This window comes from Urtica dioica, chromosome 3, assembly GCF_054948205.1.
Source record: "Urtica dioica subsp. dioica isolate 48M chromosome 3, U.dioica_male_clone48M_v1_H2, whole genome shotgun sequence".
Taxonomy (NCBI): Eukaryota; Viridiplantae; Streptophyta; class Magnoliopsida; order Rosales; family Urticaceae; genus Urtica; species Urtica dioica.
This window is the reverse complement of record NC_142758.1, coordinates 37,523,143-37,542,500: the sequence shown is the minus strand read 5'-3', so window position 1 is coordinate 37,542,500 and position 19,358 is coordinate 37,523,143. Positions and strand designations below refer to the sequence as shown.

The following is a 19,358-nucleotide window of genomic DNA, read 5'->3' as shown; positions in this document are numbered from 1 at the left end:
AATAAGATTAATACTAAGTCATAAACCCTATTCTAACTATTTCCAAAGACATTGAACAAGAAATTAGTTGAAAACTTACCTTTTTAGATGATTTTTGAGCTCGAGATTTCTGTGTTTCACCGCCGCCGGAGATTGAAGCATTTCCATCGTACGCCATCGTCCTCTATCGTATTTTATCGTACTGGCTAGTACAGAGGTATTTTTGTCCTATTATGGTACAAAAGTCAATTTTTGGATATTTTTCAATATTAAGATCTAATCTTGATATTAATTCAATTACTAAGCCCAATTAATTAAATTTCTCTTACCGAAGTAGTAATCCCTCTCAGTCTCGTACATATATATATATATATATATATATATATATATATATATATTAGGCGAGGATACCGTACAGTTGCGAGCAATGTGCCAGTTTGTGCACCGCTTGTTTTTTTTTTTGAGAGCCCACTTCTTTTTTTTGTGGGGGGGGGGGGGGGGAATGAGTTCAAATAGAAAACAGAGGTATTTTTGTCCGATTACGGTACAAAAGTCCACTTTTGGATATTTTTCAATATTAAGATCTAATCTTGATATTAATTCAATTACTAAGCCCAATTAATTAAATTTCTCTTACCGAAGTAGTAATCCCTCTCAGTCTCAAATAGAAAACAGAGGTATTTTTGTCCGATTACGGTACAAAAGTCCATTTTTGGATATTTTTCAATATTAAGATCTAATCTTGATATTAATTCAATTACTAAGCCCAATTAATTAAATTTCTCTTACCGAAGTAGTAATCCCTCTCAGTCTCAAATAGAAAACAGAGGTATTTTTGTCCGATTACGGTACAAAAGTCCATTTTTGGATATTTTTCAATATTAAGATCTAATCTTGATATTAATTCAATTACTAAGCCCAATTAATTAAATTTCTCTTACCGAAGTAGTAATCCCTCTCAGTCTCGTGTGTGTATATATATATATATATATATATATATATATATATATATATATATACCGTACAGTTGCGAGCAATGTGCCAATTTGTGCACCGCTTGTTTTTTTTTTCAGAGCCCACTTCTTTTGTGGGCAGTGATTTTATGCTCCACGCACACAAGAAAACTCATAATTCTAACTTGTAGATTACTATACAGAAATACTCCTGTATGATTAAATAATCTGTAGCTTAGTTCTACAGCAATTCAATTAAAAAAAATATACAGTATTAAGCTCTACAATTTAATTTTTTTTTTCATACAGCATTCAAATGATTATTTTTAGTGAGACAAGACAAGGATCAGATAGGTGATAACGACTAATAATTGGTTAAAAAAATGTGGTTGACTCTGGTCTCCCTAAAGGTCAAAGTGTGGTTACCCGTTAACAGTAAAAAATAATTGTTTTGCATGACAGTGGCGAGGGAGAGAGAAAAAGAAAGATATGAAAGTAAATCTAAACGAGGAGGAAGTGAGATCTCACCTTTCTCATAAATTTTGATTATTATGTGAATATGTGGGCAGGAGATTTTATTTTTCCCGAATATTGCGTGAAAGCGGATTCTGTCGCCCAAATTAAATCTTTCTATTGCCCAAAGTCTGCAAAAATCTGTCACACAAAGTAAAAAAAAAAGCGCATTTTTTCTCGCTGCTAAATTTTTCAATCACTTAACAATTTGCAAAACAAATAATTTTTTCAGGCAAAGACGAAAAACTAAAAATTTAGCCATGCAAAGTCAAAATTCATGTAATATAAGGACACACTTGTTCGATGGAAACTGTTAATGCGTTTTTATGATCAACATTCATGAAACACGTGTCGGGGTGCGAATTTACGACGTATATCGATCTTGGGTTGCAAGTATCGAATTTTCTATGGCTCCGAATGAATCGTAACGGGTCAGAGATATCTAGTGGCGTTACGACTGTGGTGGAGACCTTCGGAGTCTCTCGACGTGGGTGGTGTGGCTTGTCGTGATCCTCTTTTTCCTTAGCTGAAATAGAAGACACAAACGGTGATATATATTGAAATGTTCCTCTTACTAAGTGAAGAATATGAGAATTGGATTGGACACATTTTTAGAGGGAATGTAATGTGGCATAATTTAAGCCTTTGTTTGTGAAAAGAAATATGAGAGAGAGAGAAAGAGAGAGAGAGAGAGAGAGAGAGAGAGAGAGAGAGAGAGAATAATTCTTCTTCAATTCTAGAGAGAAATGAAGTAGATCATTCCTCTTTTGTGTTTTTCTGAATCAAAGGTGAGAGATGTGGAGTAACTCTAGCATTATTTTGCGGGTATGTGTTGAATGAATTTTTATATAGAGAAAGAGAGAGAGAGAAGTTGTAGTATTTTTATTCTCTTAGAATTGATTGTTCTTTTTGCTCTTGGATGAGTAGAGTATTTATAGGAGTTTTGTTTCTTGGGCTCCAAGACTCCTTGAGATTGCTTGTGGAGTTGGTTGAAAATAATTCCCTTGGGGGTCGAAAATTCCTTTGGGGGCCGGGAGTTCCTCTTGGGGATCGTGAATTCCTTTGGGGCGTCGAGAATTCCTTTGGGGGGGTCGGGAGTTTCTTTGGGGAGTCAGGAGTTCCTCTTGGAGGTCGAGAATTCTTTTGGGGGGTCGGGAGTCCCTTTTGTTATTTTTTTAGGGACATGGTTTTTTGGTCATTTCGACCGTCTTTAAAGTCGTTTTTTCCATATGAAAAATGACGACATAACATTAACCCCTTAGTTTCTCGTGTGACTTGTCATGTGAGAAATTTTATATAGTCGTGGGGAGTCTTTTCTTTGTCTTCTTCGTCGATGGCTTTTGTGTGTGCTTGTCAGGATCATAGAGGATGTGACTTTGAGCTTTATTGACTTGCTCATGGTGCTTTTTGGCTTGCTTGTCTGGATCGCTGGGATTAGATCTTCTTCAAGTTTAGGTGAAATTTACTCCAAGTAGTGCAACACCCTTAACCGCTTGCGCCCGGGTACAATCTCGGTTTTAGGCTAAGCGCGCTCAAACCTCTTGAATCGGGGCTTTGCCTATCTTCGGATCATTCTGCGATGCTTTGGGTACGGGGTGTTACACCACTTGGTGATAATTTCAACCAAGCCATCTGAAGTCAGGATCGAGCGACCCATAACCACGGAGGTCGGAATGTTCGGAGTCACGGGGGCCTTAAGTGACTCAATCATGGGGATCGAGCGACCCTAAACCGCGGGGGTCGAGATTTTTGGAGCCACAGGGGCCTTAAACGACTCGATCACGGGGATCGAGCGACCCTAAAACTGCGGGGGTCGGGATTTTTCAGAGCCACAGGGGCCTTAAGCGACTCGATCACGGGGATCGAGCGACCTTAAACCGAGTTTGGGATTTTCGGAGCCATGAGGCCTTAAGCGACTCGATCACGGGGATCGAGCACAGGGGTTGAGTTTGTGCTAGATGCAACAAAATGAGGTCGCTTCTCATTGATAAAAGTCTTTCCACTTAGTGGATTACAAAGGTTTCCCTCCGTGGGGGATTACATTAGGCGGGACAAAAAAGATGGTGATAAAAAGGAGAGCGTGTGAGGTCTGATCGTCGATGCGGATCTCGCTCTTGCCTGGATGGCTTCTAACTTTTAGGTAACAACGTTGAGAATGGATCTTACCCTTTGAGCCTCGTTCTCATCGTTCCCCTTGTCTACTGCTTTACCGTGTCGACTTGTCGAGGCTTCAGCGTTGACCATTTTGAGAACGAACTCTTTCAGTTCTCCTCCTTGGATTAATGACTCGATTTGTCTCTTAAGATCGATACATCCAGAGGTCACATGTCCGTAACATTGGTGAAACTCGCAGTACTTGGAACGGTATCGTTTGGCGGCGTTGCTCTTTAGAGGCGCAGGAGCGGTAAGCTTGTCGTGAGCCAGCGCAAGGATCCTCTCTGGTAAGGCGTTCAGCGGGGTGAAATTTGAGTGGTCTCGAAACTTTTCCACCAACAGATGCTTCGAGTCGGTATGGGATCTTTCGGAAGTGTTGGCACGTGTCTTCTTCCTTTTCCAGTCATCGGACTCGTCGTCCTCTCTTCGGCGGTTTTCTTGGTCGCTTGCCCTTCGGATATAGACAAACTCTTCCAGAGTGATGTACTTCCCGGCCCGGGCCATGAGCTCGGTCATTGTCTTCGGCTCTTTCTTGATCAACGAGTTGTGGAAGTCACCGAGTAGGAGTCCATCGAGAAAGGCAGAGATGGCATCGTCTTCTTCAAACTTGTCAACCTTGTTTGACTCATCAGTGAACCATGACAAATATTCGCGAAGAGATTCGGTTCTCCTCTGCCTGACTGTCCGAAGGTGGCTTTTTCCCAGTTTCCTCTCTCTGGAACCGCTAAAGTGAGTGAGGAAGTTTTGTTGCAGCTCTTCAAAAGATCGAAGGGTTCTGGGCCTTAGCTTGAGGAACCATTGGTAGGTAGGACCGCTCAGAGTGAGGCAGAACGCCTGGCACATGATCGCTGGTGAGCGTCTCCCCATTCTCATCCACATCTGATATTGTTGAATGTGACAGAGTGGGTCGGCCTTTCTGTCGTAGGCGGGAATGTGTGGTAAAAGGAATTCACGAGTGAAACAGCGTCTTCCATTATGTTGCGGACGTCGGGCGTTAGGGTTTGAGTTGCTCTAATGCCTTACACCTCATTTCTCAACTCTTGGAAGAGTGTCATCATGTCCGTGTTGTCAGTGGGGGTCGCGACGAGGGTAACTCTTGTCGTGCGTCCTCTATCATTAGACGCTTGGTCGAGAGCCGCGATGTGTGGCGGAGTCGGGTTGGAAATGATTGGTCCCGTTTCCGCTCGAGGGTTCACCGGTTCGATAGGGGGAGGTTTCTGTGGAATCTCCATTCGGTCGTTGAGCCGTTGCCTTAAGCCTTCGTCATGGCAGATAAGGGGTCTCGGATCATGGACGCGCCTCGGTGGTGCGAACCTTTGAGCGTCCCCGCTATCTACCATGTCCTCTCTGTGGCCTAGGTGATCGAAGGCGGACAGATGCGAACAATCCGTTCTAGCCTCAAAGAAGGAGCGAGAGCTCCGTGAAGAGGCCGACTAGTTTCATGGCCTTTATTCAACAATCGTTTAGCGACCCTCGCGGCATGGGTGAAGTCCACGAACTCCTCATGCCCTTTCGAGGTGATTGTGGCCGATGTCCCGAATGCTCGGATCGGGGGCGTCGCCGCTTTCCTCTTGAAAGGGCTCGGGGGCTTCTCCTTCAGGGTTATCGTCGAGGCCTTGATCCGAGTCTTGAATCTCGTGTCCCAATGGGATGTACTCTGATGCGTCTTGCTCGTCAAAGATGTCTTTGGCGACGGTGCCTCGACCCTCGATCCTCTCGTCAATGCCAGCGAGGCGGAAGAGATTCGTCTCGATCTGTTCCATTTGTGCGTCTCGAACGGTGCAGGGAAAGCCTCCTCCCGATGGGTGTCATTTTCTTGTGCTTGGCGAGTTTGGGCCCGAGTGTTGAATGCTACGCTTCCCGCCGAAGGCAGGCCGCCCTCAGAGATGGCTAGGTGCCTAGCCATTTGTTGTTGGTGAATCTTGTGGTCTTCCGTGGTTGTTCTCGAGATCGCCTCATTCTAGCACCAAAATGTTAATGCGTGAAAGCGGATTCTGTGGTCCGAATTAAATTTTTCTATTGTCCAAAGTTTGTGCAAAAATCTGTCACACAAAGTAAAAAAAAATCACATTTTTTCTCCCTGCTAAATTTATCAATCACTTAACATTTTGCAAAACAAATAATTTTTTCACGAAAAGACGAAAAACTAAAAATTTAGCCATGCAAAGTCAAAATTCATGTAATATAAGGACACACTTGTTCGATGGAAACAGTTAATGCGTTTTTATGATCAACATTCACGAGACACGTGTCGGGGTGCGAGTTTGTGACGTGTATTGATCTTGGGTTGCAGGCATCGAATCTCCTATGGCTCCGAATGGATCGTAACGGGTTAGAGATATCTCGTGGCGTTACGACTGTGGTAGAGACCTTCGGAGACTCTCGACGTGGGTGGTGTGGCTTGCCATGATCCTCCTTTTCCTTAGCTAAAATAGAAGACAAAAATGGTGATATATAATGAAATGTTCCTCTTACTAAGTGAAGAATTTGAGAATTTGATTTCTCAAGTTCTTGGACACCTTTTTAGAAGGAATGTAATGTGGCATAATTTCAGTCTTTGTTTGTGAAAAGAAATATGAGAGAGAGAATAATTCTTCTTCAATTCTAGAGAGAAAGGAAGTAGATCATTCATCTTTTGTGTTTTTCTGAATCAAATGTGAGGGATGTGGGGTAACTCTAGCATTATTTTGCGGGTATGTATTGAATGAATTTTTAGAGAGAGAGAGAGAAGTTGTAGTTTTTTCTTCTCTTGGAATTGATTGTTCTTTTTGCTCTTGGATGAGTAGAGTATTTATAGGAATTTTGTTTCTTGAGCTCCAAGACTCCTTGAGGTTTCTTGTGGAGTTGGTTGAAAATAATTCCCTTGGGTGTTGAAAATTCCTTTGGGGGGCCGGGAGTTCCTCTTGGGGGTCAAGAATTCCTTTGGGGGGGGCGGGAGTTTCTTTGAGGAGTTGGGAGTTCCTTTGGGGAGTCGGGAATTCCTCTTGGGGGTCGAGAATTCTTTTGAGGGGTCGGGAGTTTATTTGGGGAGTCGGGAGTTCCTCTTGGGGGTCGAGAATTCTTTTGGGGGGTCGGGAGTCCCTTTTGTTGTTGTTTTTTAGGGACATGGTTTTTTTGGTCATTTCCCCCGTCTTTAATGTCATTTTTTCCGTATGAAAAATGACGACATAACAGAAAGCATTGAGGGATCAGTGGTGCAACCGATGTTGGGATGGTCGAGAAATGAGTTACCACGCCTTGGTAGAGTGTCGGGAAATTGTGCTTTTCTTAAGATGGTGGTATTTAAACCGGGGCAGAACGATGCCGGATATTAGATGAGGACGCTTGAACTTTACTTAAAAGCGGAATGCGACTGGAGATTGAAAAAGTTTTGATACTTCTTTGGTAATTTTGAGACTTGCGTGATAATCTTTTATTTGATGGACGAGCCGGAGAATCAACGGAGTTGGAGGAATTGGCGCTGAATTTCGTGGATGAGTTCAAGGTGGCGAACACTAGATTTGCCCCCGAGCGTTCGAACGCGGAAGAACAGATAATTACATTTATACCTGAACGAATGATTATCTTGATTAAATAGAAAATTGCACGGGTAAAGAAATTTATCGTTTATCTACGTATTTATTCAAAAATGGATAAACCTGAATTCCAAGAAATCATTCGCACCGAGACTTGATCTTCCCCGACATCCCATCCCACGAAGGTCACTGTAGATGCTGCTGCAAATGGCGAAGGATGAAAGGTATGGTGCAGGAGTATTAATTCCAAGAATTATCCTAGTTCATGAAGTATTCCAGCCCACCAATTGTTGAAGAAAAAATCATTTTGGCAGGCATTCTTCATGCAAAAGAGCTATCCTTGACTCATATTCTCATTCAATCAGATTGCTTATGAGTGATCAACGCTAAGATAGTTATCGACGAGATTGTTTCGATGAGGGCACATAAATACCCTTCTTTAATTATCATTTCATTTTATTTTTTGTTTATATTGTTTTCAAATTAATATTTCAAATAATCTAAAATCACAAAGGAAAAGTTAGGTTCATTTTCGTTATTCATTTTATTTCGTTCTTCGTGTTAGTTTTGTTCTTCGTGTTAGTTTTTTCATTAAATATGTATATTATGAGAACTCAAGTATTCCGTGAAGTTAAAAATACGATTTTAAGCTAAGATTTTTAGTTTTTTTAATATGAATTTTTTTCTTTGAAGATTTAATGAAATGTCAATCAATAAATTATTGCATGTCAATTAATCTTATAATAATCTAAGATTTCATTTGAAGATTTATTGATATGGTTGTCTATAAATTCTTAAATATCAATAAATTTTCAAAGAATCTAAGAATTTCTTTGAAGATTTATTGACATGTTTGTCAATAAATTTATGGATTTAAGTAAATATGATATTTTCTTTGAAGATATATTGACATGTTTGTCATTAAATTTCTAAATGTCAATAAATTTTCAAAAAATTTGGGATTTTCTTTTAAGATTTATTGTAAATTCTTGGAAGTCAATAAATTTGGTAATTATTTTATTTGTCATAAGATTTTAAAAATATACAAAATTATTTAAAATGTGAAATTTATCGACTTATCATTCCGGTTTAACTTTGGTAATGTAGTAAAAGTGAGCGGCTTGATGAGAAGGGTAAAAATGTCATTGTTTTGAAATAAATAGTTAGATGTAGAAATAAACTAATTAAATATATTTTGATTATTTTATTTATTCTGGACTTATTTTATGTTAGTTAAATTAGATTGATACATATTTTCTCTAGGAGCGCGCGACGCTCTAAGGTTCTAGATTTGTTTGATGAATTGGCTTCTATATGAACTGTTTTTTCTTCCACCCATGACACTTCAACATATATAACTGTTGATGTCGATTTCAACAATCTCAAATTATAATATAGTTTATATATTTGATTTATTATAAATATGGGTTTCAGAAGACGTCGTATAAGAAGCAAAAAGAATTCAAAGGAAATGGGCCGAAACGAATATAAATGCTCAAAACTTTTATTAATAATCGAATAAATTACAAACTGGAAAATGGCGGAGTGCCGAACTCAACAAGGGTGGACTCAGAGAATATAGATATAAGAGATCGAAAGTAGGATTGTAAGCTTGCGTGTGTGAAATTTGACATATCGGCTTCTGTTTATAGTCGAGGCTGGTTTGTTGAAGTGGACACGTGTTCGTCGGTTCGGCTCTGCCACGCCGCTAGTCGAAGTTATCTCAGATCCGGTCTTCGCGGCGGGGTCTTCTATCTGACCATGACCGATTCTTCTCGCTGGATCAACTCGGGAAACTCCCCTTGTGGCGAACTGGGCTCCTTATTGGGCTTGGGCCGATCTCGGCGAGTCGAGCTGGGTCTGTTGTTGGGCTTTGGCCATGCTAAAGCCCAACTTTAATGATTTTATTATTATTTCTTAGAAAATTGAATTTTGAATCCCACAACTAGCCCCCGAGTATTTTGAAAAATATTTCAAATATTTTTGAAAATACTTGAGCGAAATTTTTGAAATCCCAAAATAAAATGGGGGGAAAGATTCGAATTTTCAATTTTGGGCGCGCGGTGCATATTTCTGGAATATTTTATCGCGTGGCGCGAGTTTAACCGCGCTTCGTCAGTCGAAATCGAGGAGTCAGTTTGAAATTTCCTTCTTTTGGCGCGTGGTGCGCATACCCAAAGCTTCTGTGACACGTGGCGCAATATCTTCTGCGCTCCGTCAGCGAAATTGAAGAGTCGGATATTATCTTATATTATTCTTGATTGACATAATATTTAGTTTGATTCGCAATCATTAGATATTCTCGGAATTCGGTTTTAAAATGAGAGATTATAAATAAGAGTGATTTGAAAGGACGTCTCATCTCATTTATATTCCAAGCGGCTTTGGCGATAAGGTAACTTCTCATTTTCTTCACTTTTCCGAAATACTTTTCTCTCAAACAACTTTCATTTTTCGTGATTTCGGCTTTAAATTTTCTTCATTTCACCCAGCGAACTCAAGCTAAATTTATTTTTTGAGCACTTCGTCCTTAGTTCTGTCAGCGATCCTGGACGAAGTTCTCGTCTTCAAACACTTCTCCCTTATTTTCTTAGCTCTAAACTTTTATAAACTTCGATGTCTGGGACTGAGATTCCGCAGCCGGGACCCAACCCTCTGGGTAATGAGGACATCCTCATGCCTTCGGCCGTCGGAAGCTCGGATCTTTTGAGCATCCGTCGTAAATATCAAATAGCCCCCGAGATCGGGCTTCTTCTGCCTCCACCTCTTGCTACAGCGGATACCCTGGTCGAGGGGTACTGTTGCATGTACGAGGTCTGGTTGGAGTCGTGCGGACTTCGGTTCCCGATCCACCCCCTTCTTTTCGACTTCGTCGAGGCCGTGGGGTTAACTTTGCCCCAGACGTGCCCCAACTTCGTTCGAATGGTCATGGGTCTCTTGGTCGTGGCCCATGAACAGAAGGTCGACCTTGCTTTGACAGACTTAGTCCGTCTTTGCGTGGTCAAGGCGAATTCGAAATATGATCCCAAGTGTTTCTATCTTTCGAAGGCTGCGGGCCGGGGAGTGATCTCCGGTCTCCCTTCGAAAGACAAGAATTGGGGACGGCGTTATTTTTATTTCACCGTAAATGAGCAATCCCTCGGGAGCCGAGCTCGTAACTTTTCGGCGAAATGGGCGAGCTCACTGAGTACGCGAACTTGTTGTTATATATATATATATATATATATATAAATATATATGTTATATATTTTTTTAAAGGTGCCTTTACCGTATATTATTGTCTTTGTTATTGTAGGAAAGATTAAGGCTCCCTCGGTCGCGGAGTTCACAGCTAAACTCGACCTGCTTCCGGAAGGCATCAACGACTGGCCGAGCTTCACTCCGGAGCGATTTACCTCAGCCGGACTTTGGCCTCCACCTCCTAGAGACAGTAAGTTCGGCATGTTTGTATGATTTCGTTAGAGAAGTTTATCAATCATTTTTTTTAATTAGTCGCCGAAGAAGCGATGAATGTGCCTCTAAGTGCTCGGGATGCGAGGCGCGGTAAGAAGACCGCGGCTGCATCTTCTTCAACTGCTGCACCCTCGGATCCTTCTCGGGATCCCGAGGTCGAGGTCACCGGGGAACGCTCCCAGGTCGATATCCCGGTTGTGGATGTCGAGACTGAGGTCGCCCCTGCGGGGGTCGGGGAGGCTCAGGGAGATCAAGCCCCCGGGTCTGTTTCTGCTATGCCTGCTGGGCAGGCGGGTGACTCGGCTGGGGCTACTGCGGGGCCCAAAAAGAGGAAAACTCCAGCGGGTCGGAGCGAAAGCCGAGACGAAGAGGAGGACGCCCCTCGCGATGGCGAACTGAAAAGGAAGAAGAAGAAGAAAAATAAGGGCGACGAGGGTAGGGACCCGGAGCCCGTAGTCACTCCAAGCAAACCAGACAATGCTCCCGTTGTCGGAGCAGCGCAAGGGGAGAGCACCCCGGCCGGTGGGAGCGGCGCGGCGAGGACCCGAGGTGGTCTTGAGAGGGCGCGATGAGGTGATCCTGGTTCTTCTTCTTCGAAACCAAAGAAGAAGCACTGTCAGTTTCCATTACAATCAGGATCACCTTCTCTGCGACGACTTTTATTCATCCGCAGGACTCGTCAGGAAGATGACCATAGATGGTCACGAGCTGCCTAAGGTTCCCGAGCTGACGGAGTCGGACTGGTACCGATGCATGGCATCGACCATCACTGGGGTAAGTATATATATATATTTTTAATTTTTATGGAAGGGTCGAACTGAAATACTTAATATTTTCCTTGCTATTTTCTTTTCTTTTTCTTTCTATAGCTGTGTACCCAGTTCAACCGGGGGGTCCATCGGTATGAGAGACGTCTTCGAAAGGCGAAAGCTTCTCTCGACGAGCTTGACACGGTGAAGAAGGGGACAGAGTCCCTTCAAGCCGAGCTCAAGGAGGTAGGCGGGAAGGTGACTTCCCTCGAGGAGGACGTTGCCGCCAAAGATGCGCTCTTGGCGAAGTACAAGACCGTTCAGGCCGACCTGGTGGCGAAGGCCAAGGGATTGGAAGCCGAGGTCGGGAAGAAGAAGGCCACAATTGAGAAATGGGGCGTTCACTCGGCCGAGCTGAAGAAAAGGTTGGACGTGTCCGAAGCCAAGGTGAGGAACCGGGATCGAGATCTGGCTGCCGCTTTGAGCGAGCTGGCGAAGATCAAGAGGTCGGCGAATGTCGAGAAGGCTCGGGCAGTTTTGTTGGCATGGAAGGCAACTTTGCTGCGTTACCGGGAGCAGATACTGAAGTATCGGGCTCAGAAGGAGAAAATGGACGAGGCCATCATCGTCCTGAGGAAGCTCGAGCAATGCAACATAGAGTTGATCTCGGAAGCTCTGAAGGGGGATATTTCCGACTAGTCGGGCGAGCTTAAAGATACTGAGGATGACATCGCTCAGTATGAGGCGGATTTTTCCGCCATCGCTGTTCCCGAGGTCGAGGATATCCCCTTTACCCCTTATGCCGACCGTTCTCCTCCCGAAGTCCAGCCCGACTCCGCTCCTGATGCTTTCGCCGAGGTCCCTGAATCTGAGGCTCCTCCTTTTGATGAACACGGGTCGATGATGGGCGTGACGGACGAGACTCTAAATCCGATCCCCGAGGTCGAGGAAGAGGCGCAGCGATTTACCCCGTCTCCTGAGCACCCCGAATCTTAAGTTCAAAGCTGCGCTCCTCGTGGTCTCGCCTTTTATTAAGTATTTTTTTTTTGCGTTCCATCGTTTCTATTTTTATTATTTTGATGTTTTGGGCGAAACTTTTACTTATTTTGTGACAATTATAGGGGGCTTCGGTACCCCTATCTATTTTGGATTGCTTATGTTGCTTATTATTATTTTACTTTATTTTAATGCAGTTTTCATTTCTTAAATATTTGTCAAGACTTTTAGCTCGCCAAATTATTTTAAGAATGTATGAATGTGTGTATTTTTCCCAAGTCATTCAGGTCGCCCTTTCGTTATGGGGGCTTCCATAGAATGTTACCTGGCCGATGTCTTGATCACTTCGGGTTTTCTAAAATCTGTTAAGTCTTTTAGATCGCCGGGATCTAAAATGTTTCCCTTAAGATTTTAGGTCGAGGTCATATGGCGATATTTTCTAAGCGGCTAAGTCTTTTAGATCGTCGTAGTATCTAAAATGTTTTCCTTAGAACGGAGTCGCGTTGCCATATGTTTTTATAGTTGCTAAGTCTTTTAGATAACCAAGATCTAAAATGTTTCCCTTAGGCTGGAGTAAATAACTGAATCTTACCCGGGCGTTGTCTAGTTTTTTTAAATCGTCGAGATCTAAAAATCTTCGCTATGTTTTTCCCGGGCGAGGTCCTCTCTGGCGAGGTACGCCCCTCTGATTCAGATGTCACGTGAGATGACGAGGTGAGACTTCGGATCTCGCCTTGGTCGTGAGGTATTTACACCGTGGTCCTCGGGAGAGGTGTGGGCTTCGGAGCCTTTTGTTATACTTTTGCAATTGTCGCCCAATGGGCGACTATAGTTATTTAATTTTGGGACTGTGCCTTCGCGGAGAAAGGCTGCCTACGTACCCTTATGCAGGGACCAAGTCAGTCGTAGTTTGATTCTTGCTTTTAGGAGTAATATTTTTTTTAAGTTGATCACATTCCATGATCGCAAAATGGGAACACCACTGAGTGTTTCGAGTTCATAGACCCCGGGATGTGCTATTTTTGTGACCCTGTAAGGGCCGTCCCTATTTGCACCGAGTTTTCCCACGTTTGCTTCGTCAGTGTTTTGGAATATTTTTCGGAGAACCAAGTCTCCTATGTCGAATCTTCTTGCGTTGACTCCCTTATTGTAGAATCTGGTAATGGATTGCCTATAGAGGGACAGTTGTGCCAAGGCCGCATCCCGCCTTTCTTCCACAAAATCCAAGGAGTCGCATAATGATTCGTTATTTTTTTACTCATTTTCAGGTGCGTGTGTCACTCTAAGGGTTTGCACCTGGTACTCGATTGGGATGACCGACTCGACCCCATGAACTAAGGAGAACGGGGTTTCTCCTATCGGTCTTCGGGGACTGGTTCGGTACGCCCAGAGCACACCGGGCAATTCTTCTGCCCATCGTCCTTTCTTGGCGTCGAGCCTTTTCCTTATTGAGTCTACTATAGTTTTGTTTGTTGCTTTTGCATGTCCATTTCCTTGAGGATACCATGGTGTCGACATCCTCAACTCTATGTTATTGCGGAAACAAAAAGTTCTGAACTTTTTTGATATGATCTCGTGGGGGGTTCCGTGCCGACAGATTATATTCTTCCAGATGAATGCGGTTACGTCAACATCTTTTATCAAGACGAAGGCGCCTGCTTCGACCCATTTTGAGAAATAATCTGTTAAGATCAACAAAAACCTTAATCCGCCGAGGGCGGATGACATTGGTCCCACGATGTCCATAGACCATTTCATGAATGGGTATGGAGACGAGATGGAGGACAACTCTTCAGCGGGTCTTTTTATGTTGGGTGCGTGGCGTTGGCATTGGTTGCAGCGGCGTGAATGTGCCTCGCAATCTGCCAGCATGGTCAGCCAAAAGTAGCCTTGCCTTTCTATTTTGACGGCGAGTGCTCTGCCTCCTGCGTGGCTTCCTCACTCTCCCTCGTGTACATCTTCCAGGATTTGTTTTGACTCGTCCGCGCCGACACACTTGAGGTATGGTCTTGCGAAGCTTCTTTTAAACAGATTTCCGTCTATTACGAAGATTCTTGCGCTCCTTAGTATGAGCTTTCGTTTTTCCATCTTGTCGGACGAGACCGTACCAGTCGTGATGTAATGTATGATTTCATCCCTCCAATCCCCCCTTCTATAGCTATTACTGCCGTGACAGTGATGGCTATGGAAGGTTGTTTGATTGTCTCGATTGGTACTACCCTTTTGAGGTCCGGGTCCGAGGTAGATGCCAATGTGGCTAGTGCGTCTGCAGAGGTGTTTTCGCCCCTGGGAATTCGCGTTAGGGAAAATTTCTTGAATTGCGCCACAAGGTCTTTCACGACCTTCGAATAGGCTTCCATCCGCTCATCCCTTGTTTCGTATTCGCCGGAATATTGGTTTGCTACAAGCTGAGAATCGCAATAAGCGTGCACTTGCTTTGCTCCCACGGTTGTAACCAATCTTAGTCCGGCTATTAGCGCCTCATATTCGGCTTCGTTGTTGGATGCAATGAAGTCGAGTCTGAATGACTGTTCGATGACCTCGCCGTGGGGCAATGTCAGGTGTATTCCTACCCCTGCCCTTTGTTTTGATGATGCGTCATCCACTTTCAGTGTCCAAGTGCCATCATCCTCGGTCACGACTGGGTCCTCTCTCGGGAGTTCGATGAGGAAATCCGCTAAAACTTGAGATTTAGCACAAGTCCTAATTCGATATTCAATGTCGTATTCGCTTAGTTCTACTGCCCATTTAGTCAGTCTCACTAACTGGTTGGGGCTGTGTAGGAAACTTCTTAGCGGTTGGGTCGTCATCACTATTATGGAATGGGATTGGAAATATGGCCAGAGTTTTCGTGCTGCAGAAACTACGGCTAATGCCAATTTTTCCATGATAGGATATCGAGTTTCGGCGTCGACTAACGACTTGCTTACATAAAATATGGGTCGTTGGTCCCCTTGCTCTTCCCTGACGAGCACTCCACTGACCGCTGCCTGAGAGATGGCAACATACACGTAGAGATGTTCTCCTGTCACAGGTTTTGCTAAAATCGGGGGTGTCGCCAGGTACTCTTTTTAGTTCTTTGAATGCCTTCTGGCATTTTTCGTCCCATTCGAGTTTTTTGTTTCCTTTTAGGAGTCGGTAGAACGGGAGGCATTTATCAGTGGATCGAGAGATGAAGCGATTGAGGGCGTCAATGCGGCCTGTCAGTCGCTGCACTTCTCGTCTATGGCGGGGCGAGAACATTTCCCTTAGGGCATTTAGTTAGTCTGGGTTTGCTTCAATTCCACGTTGGGTGACTAGGTATCCAAGGAATTTCCCAGATGATACCCCGAAGGAGCATTTAGCAGGGTTCAACTTCATTTGGTATTCATTCAATACCTCGAAGCACTCATGCAAGTGCCCTACATGATCACAATCTCTTAGGGACTTGACGAGCATGTCGTCAATGTACACCTCTATTGTCTTTCTGATTTTTTCTTTAAACATTTCGTTGACTAACCTTTGATAGGTGGCGCCAGCGTTTTTAGTCCAAATGGCATGACCTTGTAGCAATAAGTGCCTCGGTCAGTTATGAATGCCGTTTTTTCTTGATCGTCCGGATGCATTAGGATCTGGTTGTACCCTGAGAACGCGTCCATGAATGAAAGCATCTTGCGTCCCGCGGTTGCCTCCACCAACTGGTCGATATGTGGCAAGGGGAAGCTGCCTTTGGGGCATGCCTTGTTCAAGTCGCTGAAGTCGATGCACACCCTTCATTTTCCATTTTTCTTTTTTACGACGACAGTGTTGGCCAACCAGTCCGGATATTTGACTTCATGGATTGAGCCAGCTTTGAGAAGTCTTTCAACTTCATCGTTAACTATCGATGCCCTGTCGGGACCAAGTTTGCGCCTCTTTTGCTTTATTGGCTTGAAACTTGGGTCTACGTTAAGCTGATGGGACGTAACAGATACTAATCCCTGGCATATCTTCTGTTGTCCAAGCGAAGGTAGATTTGTTTCGTTTCAGGAAACAAATAAGTTCTCGTCGTATGCCCCCCTTAACCTCGGCTCCGATTCCCACACACTTGGCGGGGTCGAGGCCATCGAGCTGTATTTGTACCATCATTTCAGTACTCGGGGAGTCCAGTTCTTCTAGTTTAGAGCTTTCATTTTCTGTTGGCTCTAAGTTTGTTAATTGCTATTGCTTCTCATCAGTTTCTTTCATATTTTGCTTATGGTAAGTGAGGTAGCAGCTACGGGAGGTCGCCTGGTTACCTCTTATATCACCTACCCCTTCAGGCGTGGGGAACCGGATACATTGATGGAAGGTAGAGGGGACGGCCCTCATCCGATGTATCCATGGTCGCCCCAAGATAATATTGTAAGGGGAGAGGGCCCCAAGATAATATTATATGTACTTGCTCTTTGTCTAGGTTAGTAAAAACGTTTTACTTGTTTTAAAGAAATTCCGCCGCTTGCTCGAAGCGTTAAATCTTTTCTTAACCCTAGTTCAATTCCAACACCATAGTCCCCAAATGTTAAGAATGCTCCCATCAAGTGATCAACATATGATTTTAGATCCAGCTATCTAGGCATGGATCAATCACCGACCATGTTTTAGCTCACCACCCGAACGCACATGCCCGACATAAATTCAATATAATACAATAGCTATGGATGATAGTTGTTATTAATTATAACTAGAAAACAACCCACAAATCAATAATGCAAATGAAGTCAACTTTCTATTATTCAGTAACTATCTTTAGTAGGCAATATTTCTAACACCTATCGTCGTTGTCAAAGCTTCATAAAGTTTGACAGTTTGACAATTTGAACGCCGTTTGACAGTTTCTTAAAGCTTATATTACTCTCGCACGAGCACTTGAATCAAGTGAACAAAACCTCCCAATATAAAATGACAAAAATAAGAAAAATACACCACAATTTTTCACTCCATCAAATTTGAACTTTCATATCCATAAACTATTACCACAAAAAATAGAAGAAAATTTACTCGATATGGGGAAGAAATATTGTATTTAAAGTTTATTCTGTGAATTTTGAATGAGAGCATAAGATTGCCTTTGATAAGAAAGCTATACATATTTGTTTACCGCGTTAATAGAAATATTTTATTTAAAGTTTATTCGGTGAATTTTGAATGAGATCATAAGATTGCCTTTGATAGGAAAGCCATACATATTTGCTTACCACGTTAATATTCGACCATGCTTATAAGTTATATTGCATGTAAATGATCATAATGCTCATAATGTTCTAGATGTTAACACTCGTAAACTAATGCCCGACCATTTAACATATATATATATATATATATATATATATATATATATATATATATATATATATATATATATACCTTGACAGAGATGTTCTGAGTTCGAATCCTCTTAACTGCAGAAATGCATGTCTCTTTACATGCAGAAGATTTATCATCTTTCAATTTAATACCCCTGTATTTAATCATATAAATTTGGTCAATAGTGTCACCTACGCGTGCACTGCTAATATATCATATCATATCATATAATCTTGACTAATAATGCCACTTCTCCATATATATATATATATATATATATATATATATATATATATATATATATATATATATATATATTAGAACCCTTTAACACATTTAAAATGATTTTTCATAACTATGATACAAATAGTATAGAAAATAGCTGGTCTCATAGTAGCCAAATTCGACCCACGATTTGCATCCTTTTATACCATAACGGAGCTAAGCAAGCTGCAAATGGTCTATGGCAAACAACTTACCAATTACCACTTAGGATGAACGAGTTTTCTTATAATGTCATCTCACCATGAGTTACCCCATATATATGGAGAAATGTGTGTGTTTGGTGCAACATTTGAATTAACCATATTAGTGTTCACATTTTAAAAGGTAAACAAAAAGAGTTTGCGTTCGACAAAGCTTGTGGGCTCCTCTCCCGTTCACATGGTTAGTCATGGATGACGTCCAAAATTATTGAATCGGGTGGTGCGTTGTCGTTGCTTTGTGGTGGGGCTGTTACCATCGTCTTTGGGGGTAGTGGTAGAATGCTTTCTTTGTTTCTTATGAATCAAAACCCTAAAAAATGATGGTCCTTGTGCGTCGAAGACGTCTTTGACGATCCTCGCGTCCTTATTACGGCTTCGGTAATATCGACGACGTCTGTTTGAGGCTTCCATTTTGGTGTCTCAATCACCGTGAATCGAGTTAGAGAGAACTTTACTTGTTAAGCATTCTTCTTTTGGGATTGATGGGCTCAGGTACGGGTATTGAGTACGACGCTTTCCACCAAAAGGCATTAAATGAGTGCTTTGATGTATTAGGAAGAGCAAAGAAAAATATATTTTGCTGTTTTATTTTACTGCTAAGTATTTTGATAGTGTTGTCTGTGGTTGGATTAGTAAAAAATTTAATCTTGATGCAAATTTAATTAGTCTAAATCTTAACGTTTCACATTTAGATTGGAGATGTTTTTGGCCCTTGTGCGGAATGTCGCTGCCTTTGGGCCTTTTGATTAATAAGCCATTTTTATTTAAAATTTGTTTTCACCAATAATTTGGCAACAGATTTGGTAAGGAGTACGAACATACATCCCTAATTGTCTATTGGAAAGCCGGTCCAAATTCAAAGTGTAGTAGAAATTCTATGTTTAAAATGCCGGTTGCCGATTTTATGTCGATGGTAAAAAAAAACGGAAATTACGGTGGCCGATGGAAATTGCGACAAAAATAATGTGGAAATTTGAAAAAATATGTCGACAGAAATTGCGGTGGCCGAAGGAAATTGCGGTGGTCGACGGAAATTGCGACAAAACATGGAAATTGCGACGGAAATAATGTTGCACAGTTTCAAATATAAAAAATAAGTTTCATACATATATAAGAAGTTCTAAATATACATAATAAGTTTCAATTACAAACATACATAATACACAACCATAAATACTTCAAACTTCAAAGTCAGATACGTATAATCAACACACATAATAGTTCTGAAATACTATTATTGAGAAATGGCTCTTTGAT

At 42.3% G+C, this 19,358-nt stretch overlaps 1 protein-coding gene across 1 annotated transcript; it reads right to left on the bottom strand.

Moving 5' to 3' along the window:
- Window positions 1-1,896: 1,896 nt before the first annotated feature.
- On the bottom strand, window positions 1,897-4,466 carry LOC149402704 (uncharacterized). The gene is made up of 2 exons (XM_089608493.1): window positions 3,612-4,466; window positions 1,897-1,971 (listed from the first exon to the last, which is right to left on the bottom strand). Exons 1-2 carry the CDS (start codon window positions 4,464-4,466, stop codon window positions 1,897-1,899), a joined length of 930 nt encoding a protein of 309 aa, XP_089464619.1.
- Between the last annotated feature and the right edge of the window lie 14,892 nt (window positions 4,467-19,358).